The 16,436-nt window shown below is 42.9% G+C and overlaps 1 protein-coding gene across 1 annotated transcript in view; it reads left to right on the top strand.

Moving 5' to 3' along the window:
• EPAS1 (endothelial PAS domain protein 1) overlaps positions 1 to 16,436 on the top strand; it is a 103,482-nt gene that overhangs the window by 45,540 nt on the left and 41,506 nt on the right. The window contains exon 2 of the mRNA XM_060187536.1: positions 10,037 to 10,227. Within this exon, the coding sequence (XP_060043519.1) occupies positions 10,037 to 10,227 (191 nt within the window). The remainder of the gene's footprint in view (positions 1 to 10,036; positions 10,228 to 16,436) is intronic.

Here is a 16,436-nt window from a genome sequence, read left to right as displayed (position 1 = left end):
AGCTAGTCAGAGTGACTGTGCTGCTTGGTGGTGGCCTGTCGGCAGCGTGAGAAGCACAGGACTGTGCTGTGGGGGCCAGCATGTAGGAGGACCAGGGAGGGTGCAAACACTCACTGCCAGTCTTTTCTGACCACTCACTAGATGGATGTGGAGGAGGGCAAGGTGGGTGGAAAGAATGCTGTATTTTCACCCTGGGGGAGGAGGTCCTACTGCCCGCAGAGTAGCCATCTCCACAGCTGGACTCTTCCAGTTCAGCGCAGTGGCCCGTCTCTGGTGGTGTTCAGCTTGGATGGCAGGAGGGGAAAGGAGGACTGGGAGAGTTGCGACTGGACAGGAAAGGCAGCTGAGGGGATGGACACACCCTGCTTCTCCCCTACCCAGCCTTTCTCCCAGGGCTTTGCATTCTATAGCACAGGTCCTGGCCCTGGACAGGCTAACACTGCCAGTGTCCCACCCTCAGCTGTCACAGAGCAGTCTTGGTAGCTGGTAGAAAGCTCATGTGGGCAGGTGGTGACACATCCGGGTAAGCACACATATTACCAAGCTCAAGGACATGGGTTTGAGCCCTGTTCTGCACCTGTGGGGGGCAGGGGGATGCTTCACAAGTCGTGAAGTAGGTTCACAGGTGTCTCTCTTTCTCTTTCCTTCTCTACCCCTACCTGTCAAGTTCTCCCTGTCCTATCTAATAAAAATTAGGGGGGAACAAATCCAGGAAAAAATGGCTACCAGGAGCTGTGGTTTCATAGTGCCAACACCGAACCTTGGAGGCAGGGAAAGAAAAAGTAAAAGAAAGCTCATGTGAGTCATCTTTTATTACAAAAATTAAATTAAAAGCAACACCTGAGGGTCGAGGAAGTGGCCCCATGGTAGAGACCACGCCTCCTTGTGTGAGGCCCTGGCTTTGATCCCTGCCACCTCTTGGGGGAAACCACAGACAGGACAAATGGGTGAAACTTCACGGATGATAGAGCAGTGCTTTAGTCTTCTCTGCCTCTTATTGGCTGTCTTTAAAAACACAGGACAAAAATTGGGTAAAAGACGCAGCTCTGCCAGTGGTGCATGCAACAGGTCCTGAGTTCATTTCCAGAACTGCATCAAAATGAGAAGCCAGGTGGGAGGCGAGCTGTAGTGCACTGGACTTGTGTGCAAGCAGTCTCAGGTTCAATCCCTGGTGTTGCATAATACCAGAGCTGAGCAGTGCTCTGGTTTTTCTGTCTCTCAAATAAATCTGTCTGAAAAAGGCACTAATGTAAAGGTAGTCACCACCGTATTATTTATAACAGCTTGAAATTAGGAACAATAACCGAGCAACACAAAAGAACAAGATTACCCACAGTAAGTTTTTTTTTTTAGATTCATTTTTAACCAGAGCACTACTCAGCTCTGGCTAATAGTGGTTCGGGGGAATTGCTTCTGGGACCCTGGAACCTTAGGCATGAAAGTCGCTATCCACCTCTGATAAGGTTACCCACCTACACAATGTGGTATTATTGGCTGGTAGGCTTATTTAAAATAAATTTTTAATGTGATAAGATAGTAAGTGGAAACCACAAACCCCATGAGCCCTGAGTTTTTTTTTTTTTTTTTTCCCCTCCAGGGTTATTGCTAGGCTCCATGCCTGCACCATGAATCCACCGCTCCTGGAGGCCATTTTTCCCCCTTTTTTGTTGCCCTAGTTGTTGCAGCCTCGCTGTGGTTATTATTGCCATTGTTGACGTTGCTTTGTTGTTGGATAGGACAGAGAGAAATGGAGAGAGGAGGGGAAGAAAGAGAGAGGGGGAGAGAAAGATAGACACCTGCATACCTGCTTCACCGCCTGTGAAGCGACTCCCCTGCAGGTGGGGAGCCGGGGGCTCGAACCGGGATCCTTACGCCGGTCCCTGTGCTCTGCGCCACGTGCGCTTAACCCACTGCACCACCGCCCGACCCCCGAGACCTGAGTTTTTCTAGATGCCTTTCTGTATTTTCAAAAGTTGTCTAAATGAAATAACCATCACTCTTTCCTCTAAAAAAAAGTATTTATTTAAAGAGGATTTGATATATATATATGCCAGGCTCTGAGCTTAGATTGTAACACACAGGTGTCTTTCCAACTGTGAGGTGTACCTACTCCAGATTGGCTACTGGCTGTGTATTCATGTGCCCTTGATAGGTCGATGTGGGCAGTGTGTGCTGGCTCCATACACTCCTTACCTTTTTGAACTTCAGTTTCCCATGTCTCTAAAATGGGAATGATGCTACTTCCTCATTTTCTGTTACTGAGAAAGATTTGGAAATTTACTTCTGAAGTGCTTAATTAACTTCAGTGTGTGACAGACAGAAATGTAAAGTGGCCCAAGTATCAACAATGGTATTTACTGTAAGCCATTAGTCCCCAATAATACCCCTCTCAATAGAAAGAAAGAAAGAAAGAAAGAAAGAAAGAAAGAAAGAAAGAAAGAAAGAAAGAAAGCTGTAAAGTGGTCTGGTTTGCAATATGTAGACTGAACTTGAAGTGTCAGAAAGGTTTCTCGCTGCTCCTCCTGTTCCTGCACAGCTTTCCCAGCAGGGCTGGGGACCACACATGTCCTCAGCTTACGTGAGGTGCTGGGTTATCTGGAGCCCCAGATAGGTTGTACCTATATTGGGTCTGCTCTGTAATTGGGTCTGCTGCTCTCTTGCTGCCTGGAGTGCAGATGACAACCAGATAAGCATCTCCAGTGGGCCCCAAGCAGAAATGGCCATTAGAGGGCCAGCATGGGTAGGCCCCAGACTTGCTGTCAGGTCTGAATGCAGTCCAGACCCTCTGCTCCAGGGGCACAGATGCTCAGAGGGCCAGGCAACTGGGGGTGGCTGGAAGGTTGAGGCATGGGACACTTTCCCGGATTCCTCCTTCAAGGAAAAGACAAGCAAAAGAATCCATTGTTATTCTAGCCAGGCCAGTCTTCACATGTCTTCCTTCATTTTTGTAATCCTTGCTTTCAAGACTTTTAACATGCAGCCTGTTGTATCAGTCATATCTTCTAGTTGGACTGATCTCTTCCAGGGCAGAGACCATGCACCCCCCCAAAGGTATGCATTCAAGTGTAATGATGCCTTTTTCCCTTGTCCAGTTCCTCTTGGATATGCTAATTTAATTTCTTCTATTTTTGCCTGGGACCACATAAAATCCTTTCTCCTATATAGTTACTGCCCTACTAAATACTGTTACCACCTTTGAGCAAACATGAGACTGTACCCAGAAAATTGGCCACCAGGATACCTCCCTCATCCAAATGTTTTCATCACTCCTTTGGAATTGTCGTCAGAGCCAAAACCATTCTTTTGAATACCTTCAATTGTGGCAGGGCCTTACCTTAGAGGGCACATTTTCTTTCAACAACCAAGATCCATCCACAGCCAAGTCGAGTGACTAAAAAGGGTGGGTAAATAGCGTGTTATTGTTTGGGATTTAAAATAAAGTGGTACACCTATTTCTCTCATTTGGCTCTGGAATGTAGTCTAAAAGATTTCCTCAAGTAATTATGACAACGACTATTTCAGACTTGAGTCTTTCCCCACTGTTTTGTGGCTACTTTGAGTGACAGCTGCTTTTTATGCAGTACCTGCTCACACCTGTGTTTCGTCGTTCTCCCCTCCCTCTTTCTGTCACACACAGCATCTAGTGGGCTGATGGTCACAGGAGGTCCTAGGTCAGGTCAGGGACCATTTGGTTATGGTAGTGACTCCACACTGGCTAACTGTAATGATTGTGGCTACAGTGTATGCAAGAGGGGAGGAGTGGGATTTAGTTTAGCAAGTAGACTTGGTTTCAGTCCTCCCAAGACATGTGATCACAAGCTCACAAACTGTAGTTTTATAAACCCACCAGGTGATTCTGCTGCAGGCTAGAGCTAAGAAACACTACTCTATGAAAACAGGACCAACACAACTGCATCATTATGAGGTCAGTGATGAAGTGCACCTAGCCCCAGTGCTCGTGCAATGAACAGTTTCCTATTCCTTTATCTCTGCCTTTATGTTAGTGCTGACAGTTCTTCAGCAGTGGTTTCCAGCTCTGACTACTCATGTGAATCATAACATGTGAATCATAACGGACGCTTCAAAGTCCATGTTGCCCAGGCTATACCTCGGTAGGACCCAGGCAATGGCTTTTTAAGGTTCTTCTACCAAATCTCCAAGTTTGGGAAGTATTTGTTTGGGTCTACTCTAATTTATTTCATAAAGTAACCACCCCCAGGCCTGGAAGTTGACATTCTTCCTGATGTGGGACCTGAAAACAGTATCTTCCTCCCTACAGACAGCCCTTGTGAAGCAGCTACACTGGCTCCCTGAAAAGTCACCAGAATGTTCCTGATTGTTCTTGCCCTTCATTTCCTGCATTCTTAGCTGGCTACAAATTAACAGCAGCTTAGAATCTTACCACCTGATGAACAGACTGATCCAAGATATCATCATTTTTTTTTTTTTGGAGAGGGAGAGAGGAGTTATTTTTTTTTTCTATTGCCACTAAAGTTATAGTTGGAGCTTGGTGCCGGCCCTAGGAAGCCACTGCTCCTGGTGGCCACTGTTTCCTTTTTCTTTTCTTTTTCCTTTTCCCTTTTATTTCTATTTTATTTGATAGGACAGAGAGAAATTCAGGGAGGGGGAGACTCAGAGGAGGAGAAAGATAGATACCTGCAGACCTGCTCCACTGCTTGCGAAGCTTCCCCTCACCAGCAGGGGCTTGAACCTGGGCCTTTGCACATGGTAATGTATGAACTCAACCAAGTACTCCATTGCCCATGAAACCTATTGTGCCTCTAAGTCATTTAACCTCAGAGGGTAATGGGCATATTGTTTCAATACCCAAATGGCTCTCAGGCATGAGACATGGGAGTCTTGGTTTCCCTAAAGGTCAAGAGAATAGAAATATAGTGAGTATAGCAGCACACCCCAGTGGTGCAGCCTTTGGGGTCCCATGCCAGACTATGTTTACCCAGAAGTCAGGAATTAGGATCGCCTTGACCAAGAGTAGTATGTGGCTCAATTACTGATTTAAATAGGTGTCTCTAAGTCACACTTGGACCAATGACCCTTAAGTTAAGGAAGCATTCTTAAGTAGTGAAGCTGTATACAAAGAGAGTTTTCCTAGTTGAGTTGTAGCCTGTTATCTGCTAACACCTTAGGATGCTCAGTTTTGTCTGTCTTTTAACTGGATGCCTGGATCATAAAGGATTGCTTCCATTAAGAGGAGACCAGATGTTTCAGAATTTGTGTTTCCAACTTGAAGAAAGTAAATTTAAATTTGCACATGTTAAAATGTCAAAGAAATGACAAGAATTGCTTTTTCTCTCTTCTCTGAGTGCCCTTGTATAACTTTACTCAGACCAACTTGTTTCACATCTGAACCCCCTTCAGCTGTCTAGTGCCCTACTTATAGATGTCCTTCGAGGAGAGGTCAAAGCCCAGTAGATTCACTGGAACCTAAAAACATAAGTTAAATACACGTAACCTATAGAATATCATAGCCTAGCCTATTCTACCTACATTATCCTCAGAATACTTAGATTAGCCTTCAGTTATAGATGTACTACAAAGACACAAACCACAATATTGAAAAATGCCGGCAACACAGATCACTGTAGAGTATCAGTTGTTAACCGTCGTGACCACGGGGCTGAGAGCTGTGACTTGCTGTGCCCAGAATCACACTGCTTGTTGTCAGCCTGAGCAATGATTAAAAAAAAAAAAGTGAAGTATGGTTTCTATTGAAAGTGTATGGCTTTCAGATCACTATCAGAAAATCCTAAAATAAACTACTGGAAATCATAGACCCTCTATGTTTCTGTGGCTAGGAGAGGTGTTTTAAGCTGCTCACTGCCTAGCTGGACAGCAAACTTCTTGAGGACTCAGGATGTGCACTGTCTTCTTGTTCCACAAGGTTCCGGACAGATCTCAGCAAACACTTCTGCATTAGCATGAGGACCTAGTGAGGAAGGCTTGTGCTGGGGATTCCTTAGAGCAGCTGTCGTGCTGGACCACTCTGGCTGTAAGAAGTCCATCAGAAAAAAGAGCGTGGCAGTGAAAGCTACTTGGAGTAAGAAATACATCTCTCAATCTTATGATTTAGTAAGTTTAGGATAAAGTTTATTTTTCAGGAAAAGCAGAGGATTCTAACATGCCACTGCTAGAAATTTAATTTAAAAAAAAATCTAGTGGTTTGCAATTCTAGAACATAACTAAGGAGAAAAAAAAAACAACAACAACGAACTACAAGCATTTTAAGGAAAGAGCCTTCTTGACTTCAGAAAATCTGGTAGCTTCAAAGAGCTGGTTGAGATCAGCCTGATCAATAATCAGCTTCCCCCTCCTCCCTCCATAGTGTTGATTTGTGACAAAGAGCATGCTAATGGCCAAAGTCTGAATGTGACTAATGTTCAGATTAGCTAGATGAGATCATTATTATGTTACAATGGTTTTCATTTGCGGACCACTTTCTAGGATTTCTCCCCCCCCCCATTTTTGCTTGACTTTATTTGCTAAGAGGCCCAACCTGTCATACATTAAGTATGATCAGAATGAAATGTGTAATATATATATATATATATATATATATATATATATATATATATATATATATCAAGTAGGCTTAGGAAAGTCTTACTTTCTCACTAATTATTCTTGTTCTTCAATATTGCTAATTAAATGATGACATGGTCATAGATTTTTGTTTGTTCTTCTAAAAGTCAGCATTAAGATATCAAGATGCGTGTGTCAAGTTTAATGAAATAAACTAATTAAAGTCTTACTAGCTTCAGAGTGCAATTGTAAAAAGAAAAAAAACACAAAGTAGTTGAAATGGAGCAGGTGACCTTTCAACCAACAGTTTGTATGAGATTCTCAATCCTTCTTTTCCTGAATATTAAGATGTTGCTGATTTTTCTATTCCTAGCTAACATCACTACCTCCTACAGTTAAAAAAAAAAAAAAAAAAAAAAGATTGGCCTTGGAAGTAATGAGTTCTTGTCCCAATTAGCTCTGCTACTGATCAGTTGGGTTGGCCTGGGTAAGCAGCCTAATCTGACTGGGTCTCAGTTGCAAATCTGTGGAATGAGGGCAGCCATCCTTGTCTTACCCATTTCATGGAATCAGATAAGAAGCACTTATGCTTCTCAGGATTCCTGTCTCTGCTCATTTCTTGGAAGGTGAGTTGTACACCTTCGAGGGCTTATCCAGGAATTTACTTTATGGCTTAGGCAAGTTGCATATTACATTTGAGCCTCAGTTTTCACACATGTAGATTATGTTCACAATGAGTTGGTGTCCAGATCCTAAACACCATTGCCAGACTGCCTTTTCCTGGCACCTGACTCTTCTCTTGGCCTTTTCTGCTCCTCTTCTCTCACTGCTAAGGGACTTTATGCCTGCAGATGTTGGCCTTAATGTCACAGTCTCTGCTGGGGAGTCTTTTCCATCTCAGGGTGGTTTCTCTAGATGGTTCTAATGCCTAGGCCACTGTTGATGTGTGTACATATACATATACATATACATCATATACATATACATTACATATACATATCAAGCGGGCTTAGGAAATTCTTACTTTCTCATTAATTATTCTTGTTCATTATCTGTAAATTTAGATGATAGGCTGAAGAGTCAAACCAAAAGAGAAGCAGCCCCTAATTAAAAAAAAAAAACCTCAGAAGGGAGGGCAGAGTGAGATGGAGCTGGTGGACAAGGAGGCAGTGAGAGCCAGGAACTGCACCGGGAAGAAGAATCAGCCTTGTTTGCTAAACTACCAGTATTGCAGAAAATACAGAAACATAAGAGAAATGATAGAAAAATAACATAGGCAATAAGAGAAAATAAACACTATGAAACACCCCCCCCCCAACCTTACTGACTTGACCACTAACATCTTTGAGCATAAAAAGGAAGGGCAGGGGCTGGGTGGTGATGCACATGTTACAGTGTGTAGGGACCCAGGTTTAAGTCCCCCCGGTCCCCACCTGCAGGGAGAAAGCTTCATGAGTGGTATGCCTCTCTGTCTCTTACTCCCTGCCCTCTTGATTTCTCTGTCTTTGTACAATAAATCAAATATAAAGAAGAAGAAGCAGGGAAGTTACTGATTGCTAAGAGCTGAGATTCTAGGTCCCATTTGTCTGGTGCAAAGAAACCTCTACTTCCCTCCTTTATCTGCTAGGAGGATGCAGGTGAATTACTAAGCCTCTATGGATTCACTTCCTTATCTGTAAATTTAGAATACTAATACTAATAATGATGATGCCTTCTCCACGAGTAGCTGAGTGGGTTTAAGAAGCCCAAGTGGATGTGCTTAGACCCAATCTGGAGCCTAGTAAGTGCTGATATATGTGATGACTGTAAGGACTATAACGTTGCTAGGGAGGGTGGCTCACCAGATAGAGTGGGCACCTTACCATTTGCAAGGCAGTTCTACAGATGATGTCCTCTGTACTCTGCAACTTAAAAAATGAAAATGTTAACCTGGGAGTGGTAGCATGCATGCATGCATGAGCCCCTGGGCACAACACACACAAAGGAGAATATATATTACTTCTAGATTTTTCCTACATAATAGGAAAGTATCATGTGGTGTGTGTGTGTGTGTGTGTGTGTGTGTATGTGTGTGTTATGAAGATGAGGATCTTACTGCACTAATTTTTGCTGGTTGTATACTCAAAGTCACTTTTTTAAAATTGTCACCAGGGTTATCACTGGGGCTTGGTGTTGGCACTGGTAATTCATGGCTCCTGGCAGCCACCCCCTTTTTCCCCTTTTTATTTATTTCTATTTTACTGGATAGGACAGAAAGAAATTAAGAAAGAAGAAGGGGAAGGAAAGAGAAAGATAGACACCTGTAGACTTGCTTCACCACTCATGAAGTGTCCCCCCTGCAGGTGGAGAGCAGAGGCTCAAACCTGGCCCCTTGTGCGTGGTAATGCATGTTTAACTGGGTGCACCACTGTCTGTACCCTCTCAAAGTCATTTTACAGACAGATTTGTTATTAATACTAGCTGGCACAGACCTTTTACATTGGAATAGACCTGATGCAGCAAATTTTTCATACATGATCACATTCAATAATAATAATAAATCTTTTTGGAGCAAGATATTGTTAACATTTTCAAGTGAGCAAGTGGATAAGTTGGAATTTGAGTTCAGAGGTTCTGGCTTTTAGACATGACCATGCTAGATACTGACTTGGACACTATTAAGACGATAGAGGACTTCTTGAGGACTTCCTGGAAGAGGCAGGTTTGGGCATGTGGAGAACAGCAAAGAATGAGTATGGAAAAGCTGGCAGGCAGTTTGCAGAAAAGTCCATTTGTGCTTCTTCTTCTTTAATCCTTGGCAGGTACTAACTTTTGAACACTGGGCACATTGGTGTCTGGAGACACCAATGTCTTCTTGGGATATAATAATACTATTATTTGGTTGTGTGCAACACTTTTCTTTTGTCATAACCAGGGTTTCACTGCTCTGACCCAACATTTTTAGATACTGAATGGATAAAGTGACAGAGGAAGAGAGGCAAAGATACCACAGTACTGAAGTTTCTCCAGTGTGGTGGGATCTGAACTTGAATCTGGGTCTCACATGTGACAAAACAGACACACTATGCAGCCAGCTAGCTTCCTGGTCTATTAGTTTTGTTTGGTTGGTTGTTTTTTGTTTTAAATTTTTCTCCAGAGTCTTTGGCACAGCCATCTAAGTGACTGGTTGTAACACTTCTCTCTTCATCTCTGGGCATTCACCCTGGGTCCCAGATAGCCCAGGTCCAATGATCTTATAGGTTACTTCTCAGTAAGTCTCTGCTCAAACCCCACTCACATGAAGCCCAGTTCTAGACACCATGAGACTTACAAGAGGAGACAGGCAATTGACAAGACACACAAGAAGTAAAGGCTCAGGTGACTGGTTTCCACTCAGATCAGTTCAGTGGAGTATTGGGCTATACCATGGGTGGGTGGGGGATCCTGGTGAGATACTGGTCAGAGTTGTGGTGGGATGACTCTGCTTTAGGGACTAACCGCTTCTCTCTCAATTTAGGAGTACCTCAGAGAGGAGGAAGGAGAAGTCTCGGGATGCTGCAAGGTGCCGGCGGAGCAAAGAGACAGAGGTCTTCTACGAGCTGGCCCATGAGCTGCCTCTGCCTCCCAGTGTGAGCTCCCACCTGGACAAAGCCTCCATCATGCGATTGGCCATCAGTTTCCTGCGAACACACAAGCTTCTGTCCTCAGGTGAGTCTGCACACTCTCCGGGCTGGCAAGTCGGCTCTCAGCCTGTCCTCACACAGAGAAAGCTCTGTAATGCCACGGTTGGATGGACCACCACTCTGCAAAACTTCACCCACAGAAATGCCACTACTAGTGCTTGATCCCTTCATGCTAAGCATCTTCTTCTCAGCAGTGACTTATGTAATTAGTGTAGCCATCAGCTGAAGAGCTCAGACTGGACCAAAGAAGCTGAGGTTCCAGCTGGGGAAGCCAGGGCAGCTTTGGCAAGCTTCAGGGTTGCCCTGATATCTAGTCATTAGACCCACATTCTGCTCTAGATCAAATTCTTAGGAGGTGTTTTAATGCCTGTCTTATAGCTGCTGCTTTGAGAAAAGTAGTAGCGTGCCCATTCGTCTTTTCCCTCTTGAAGCAGTGTGCCTGCAAGTTCATTGGTTCCCTTGTCTGTAAAAGGGGGTTAAAAGCACTTACTACGCACAGCTTCTGTGGCAATTCACTGAGCTGGTGCCTATGAAGCATCTGACCAAGCCACACTCATTCACAGTGGGCAGTCCTTCCTTGTCTGATAATAGCTTCTCCGCAGAACCAACCAATTCTCACTCTCCCTGGTATCTCTGCAAATGTCAAGTTCACAAAACATTTTTTTCCCCCGAGTTTTTGTTCTTCAAAAAAAAAAAAAAATTCCTCATCAGAAAGAAGTGGCCTGAGGTGTCTTCCAGTTGCATAGCCTGTGTGACAATCCTATCTGGTCATGTGTTAAGGACAGTGGGCAGTGAGTGACTCATGCCTCTCCTGCAGAGTTGTGGCCCTACAGGTGGTGAGCATGAAGGAGAAAGGCAGGGCGGGCAAGATTCTTTTGCAGTTGATTTTCAGTTTTCCTGAGCACACCTAGTGTTTTGGGGTCAACTTAAGTCTGCTATCCTGTTATGAAGTGGCTATTCTGGGAAAGAAACCCCCCAGCAGAAAGACTCCAGTATGAGGCTAGGAGACCAGACTGACCTGTGCTATTCTGGGCCTCACAGCACAGGAAGGATATGGAGGAATGATTTTCAGAAAATAGGATGACAGCTCAGTAGATCCAAGGGGTCGAAGGTTACCCCTATACTGCAAGTCATAGAGCTTTTGGGAACAGACAGAACAGGAGTTGGGGGCAAGGGCAGACTTGCCTATAAATGTTTCAAGGAAACAGTGAGGGCTATGGTGGATTCACTGTCATAGGTGCTGCAGAAGAGGGGAAAATGGCCTGACCTTGTAGCTGTGGCACATGCCTTTTCTCTTAAAGGGGCTTGTCTCCTTGGACAGGTGAGGACCGTTCCCAGTACTGCTGCAGCAATCATTTGTACACATATACAAAGTAGGCAGTGGAGAACTTCCTATCCCCCTTTCCATAGCCAGAAGCATTTGCTTGACTTCCCTGGTATGGTGCTTGAAATTGTACTGTTAGATGGGTTAGTTGTTTTTTCCCCAGCACCTTCCCTACTCCTCCCCACTACCCCTCTACCAGTAGAGCCCCAGGAGGGTAGCACAATGGTCCTGAGATACTTCACTGATTGAATTGAGAGTTGTGGGACAGTTGTCCTCATTGCACCAACAATGAGGAAGGAGGCCCAACTTTGAAATTGTTCAACTGCAGGTATAGTGCATAGTGAGGCTGTATTTGGAATTCAAGTCCTTTTGGATCTTGGGCCATAGGACAGACAAATACGGGTTGGTAGGACAGTTGTCCTCATTGCACCAACAATGAGGAAAGAGGCCTAACTTTGACATTGTTCGACTGCAGGTGTAGTGCATAGTGAGGCTGTATTTGGAATTCAAGTCCTTTTCGATCTTGGGCCATAGGACAGACAAATACGGGTTGGTAGGATCATTATGCAAGTCTAGTCTGGCCTTGTTTTCCATGTCCTCTGGCACATAGACCTGGTCATGCTTCTCTGAGTTTCAGAGGCAGTTACTCACTGCTAGATTGACAAAGATGGGATTCAGTGTTTGAGGTTGGTTTGGAGAGGGGAGCTCGGTCCAGAGGCTGACCCTTCTGACCAAGCCTGCTTGAGTGTGTATTGGTGTGAACCCCTGGTGTGCCTCATATGCCCAGAGTAGCCACAGCATGACATCCAGCTCAGGAGTGACTGCACACTGAGGACACAAATTGCCCTTTGACTTGGCTGAGCCCCAGACCCACCAAAGCCTCAGTATGTCAGCTGTGGTACTCTCTGTCCCAAGGGAAGAAATGACGGAAAAGATGAAAAGTATCTACATTTGGCCATCTGGTGCTGCCATCCTTGAAGAAGCAGTTCTCACGAAATACCCATCTAACTAAGGGGTGAGACACACGCCTTCAATATCGCCTCTCTCCACTCTCATTTCCTGGCTCTTGCCATTCTTTCTCTAGGCAAACTGTTGAATGTGTTTTCGGGAGTTGTGTAGGAGACAGGTTTTTGTTTGTTTGTTTTTGTTTTTTTCTTTGTAGCACAGGAAGAATATGCAAATGAAGTTCAGGATTTATGGGTAGACAGACCTGTACTAGCTGTCTTCTTTCTCTGCAATCTTGTGAAAATGCCATTATCTTTGAGCCTTAGTAGCAGAACTCAGCAAAAGCTGCTGAGGATTGATACGAAATTGCTTTGCCTCTTGTCTGCAACGTATTAGGCTCCCAGTAAGTTATAGCTTAGAAATCAAAGTAACTATGAGCAATGAAGTTTTTTTTTTTATGAATACAGACTTCTGGAGAAATGTCATTTAAAAACACACAGAGACACACACACAGTGAAATCCTTGCTATTTGTTTAGCTGACGTTCAGCAATTTCTATCAAAATGCAAGGCTTCCAAGTTTATGTGAGTCAGACAGATCTCAGCCTCATCATTGAAGCATTTTTTTTAACAAAGGTGAGCATCAATCCTGGCTCACTTTATCCTCGGAAATAGCTGGTTGCATACCTCAAAGTTCAAAAGCCTAAAAAAGACCAGGTTTTTGCTTTAGAAAAGGTTCTTCTTTACTTAGTAACACGTTCCCCTTTGATTTTTCACAGTAGGCTATTTATTCTGTGTGGGAATGCTGGAGAGGAAACCTCAGCGTTGAGAAATTCAGGCTGGGAGTCTGGGCCACCAATTGAGATTTGTATCACAGGAAGCAAACTGAAACAATAGCTTTATGATATTAGCTTCCATGCTGGGCTGAGAACAGAACACACTCTGATGGGAATATCAGTGGAAACACCACTTGATTGTCTTAAATCCTCTTTCAAGATGAGCTCCACGGACTGTGACCAAGTGAGGCTACTTTTGCAGCCAGCAGACAGTAACAGCAGCAAAGTGTGCAAAATTGATGTTTCACTATAAAGTTGATTTCTGACTTCCCAAACATATATGTGGTGAAATCAGTTTCATTTTACACAAAAGTGGGAAGGCAAAGTGAAGCCAGATTTCTGAAGAGAAATGTCAGTTTTTATTATTATTATTATTATTATTATTATTATTATTATTATTATCGGTTCATTGACATTTGCTTAGTGAACACATTAGAGGTTATGATTTCCTGACTGCTGGGCTACTCAGGGAAAGACACTAAAATATGGAGACTGGTGCTTTTAAGGTTTTCAAAATGACCTTTTCATGCAAGAAAAAGGGGACCCCAAAATGAAAAACATAAAAGGCTATATTATTTCTGAGATCTTCTTATGTCTTGCTTTCAAACTCCTTTTCTCATGCTCTCACCCCTACTTTTAACTGTTCCATTCTTTGCCCCAGCCACCCTCCAAACCAAGGTCGTTATCTGTCCTGTTTGGAGAAGAGCCAGTAAGCTCTTAATTAATTAATAATAGAGAGAGAGAGAGAAAGAGAGAGAGAGAGAAGCTAACATGTAATCTTTTCTAGAGACAATTCCTTTGTTCAAAATATTTTCTTAAAATCTGACCAGATAGCCTATAGGGAAGAAAAAGAACAAAAGAGGCTTTTTAACAGCCTCTGCGCTTCAACTCAGGGATTGAAATAATATTGAAAAAACTTACTTTCCACAGCTGTGAACCCTTTAAGTACCATACTTAGATACAAGTCAATCCAGGCAAGAGCGATCAGTAATTTGACAAGTACTGAGAGAGGGACCTCATAACATACTATATATAATGGTTAAACCAACAAGAAGAAATATTGGAGAAATGAACCAGGACAGGAGTCCAGCTAAAAGCCCCTCAAAGGTTGAACCATAAAATAGTGAGGTCAACATCCAAATACTTGTTAAGGAAATAGTCACAGGATTGAGTAAAGAGTTTGAAAGAATTGTCATCATAAATGAAGAAACAACAAATGAGACTCTGGAAGAAAACATTAATTATTTCAAGGATATTAGGAAGCTGAAAGCTGAAATAGTTGAGCTAAGAACACAACTAGCTGAACAAGCTAAAACAGTATCAGAACAGGGAAACAAAATAGATGAACTACAGAAAACAATAAAGGGGAGAGAGAATAGAATAAATGAGGCCAAAGACAGAATTAGCACGATCGAGGATGAATTAGAGACACCTAAAAAAGAAGTAAGAGATCTCAAAAAGAGATTAAGAGATACTGAAAACAACAAGAGACCTATAGAGTGACTTCAAAAGAAATAATATATGCATTATTGGCTTACCGGAGGAAGGGGGGGGAGAAAGCGTTCTTCAGGACATAATAGCTGATAACTTCTCTAGTCTAGACAACATCAAAGACATAAAGGTTCAAGAAGCCCAGAGGGTCCCAAACAGAATTAACCCAGACTTAAAGACACCAAGACACATCATATTTAGAATGGAAATGAGTAAGGATAAAGAAAGGACCCTGAAGGCTGCAAGAGAAAAAACAAAGAATCACCTACAGAGGAAAACCCATAAAATTAGCAGCAGACTTCTCCACACAAACACTACAGGCCAGAAGAGAATGGCAAGATACCTGTCGAGTGCTCAGTGAGAAAGGCTGTCAACCAAGACTACTGTATCCTTCTAGACTGTCATTCAGACTAGATGGAGGCATAAAAATCTTCTCAGACAAGCAATAGTTGAAAGAATCAAATTATCACCAAGCCTGCCCTGAAAGAAGTTCTGAAAGATCTCCTATAAACAATCAGACCACCATAAATAGGCCATATATCAAAACACTCTAAAAATCTACAGATATCCCCAACAACGTGTCCTGGAGCTCCACTTTCCCAGAGCCCCACCCTACTAGGGAAAGAGAGAGGCAGGATGGGAGCATGGATTAACCTGTCAACACCCTTGTTCAGCAGGAAAACAATTACAGAAGCCAGACTGTCCACCTTCTGCATCCCACAATGACCTTGTGTCCATACTCCCAGAGGGATAACGAATAGGAAAGCTATCAGGGGAGAGAATGGGGCACAGAGATCTGGTGGTGGGAATTGTGTGGAGTTGTACCTTTCTTATCCTATGGTTTTGTCAATGCTTCCTTTTTATAAATTAAAAAAAAAAACTCCAATCTATGATATCAGCAAATGTCAGTGGCCTGAATTCACCTATTAAATGGCACAGAGTAGGAAGATGGATCAGAAAACATAACCCAACAATATGTTTTCTACAAGAAACTCATGTAACTCAACAAGATAAACATAGACTCAAAGTGAAAGGATGGAAAACTATCATACAAGACAATGGTCCACAAAAAAGGGCAGGAACAGCTATTCTCATATCTGACATTATAGACTTTAAAATAAATAAAATTTTAAAAGATAAAGATGGACATTACTTAGAGCTCAGAGAATCAGTCCATGAAGAGGACTTGACAATTACTAACATCTGTGCACCCAATGAGAAGCCATGTAAATACATCAAACATCTACTGAAAGAGCTATAGCAATATAGTAACAGCAACAAAGTCATAGTAGGGGACTTCAACACCCCACTTTCTCAACTTGACAGATCATCCAGGCAGAAAATCAACAACTAAATGAGCTAAATGAGGAGATAGATAAACTATAACTATTGGACATTTTCAGAGTCATTCACCCCAAGAAACTGGAATACACATTTTACACTAGTCCACATGAGTCATTCTCAAGGATAGACCATATGTTAAGCCACAAAGACAGCAAACATCTTCTCAGACCACATTTGAATTAAACTAACACTTAACAATCAACAAAAGATTAGTAATAGTCCCAAAATGTGGAAGCTCAATAGTACACTACTTAACAACTACTGGGTCAAAGAGAAAATAAAAAAAAGATATCAAA

The sequence above is a fragment of the Erinaceus europaeus genome, chromosome 3, assembly GCF_950295315.1.
Source record: "Erinaceus europaeus chromosome 3, mEriEur2.1, whole genome shotgun sequence".
In the NCBI taxonomy this organism is placed as follows: Eukaryota; Metazoa; Chordata; class Mammalia; order Eulipotyphla; family Erinaceidae; genus Erinaceus; species Erinaceus europaeus.
Note: the sequence above shows the minus strand (reverse complement) of the source record. Positions and strands in the feature narration are given on the sequence as shown.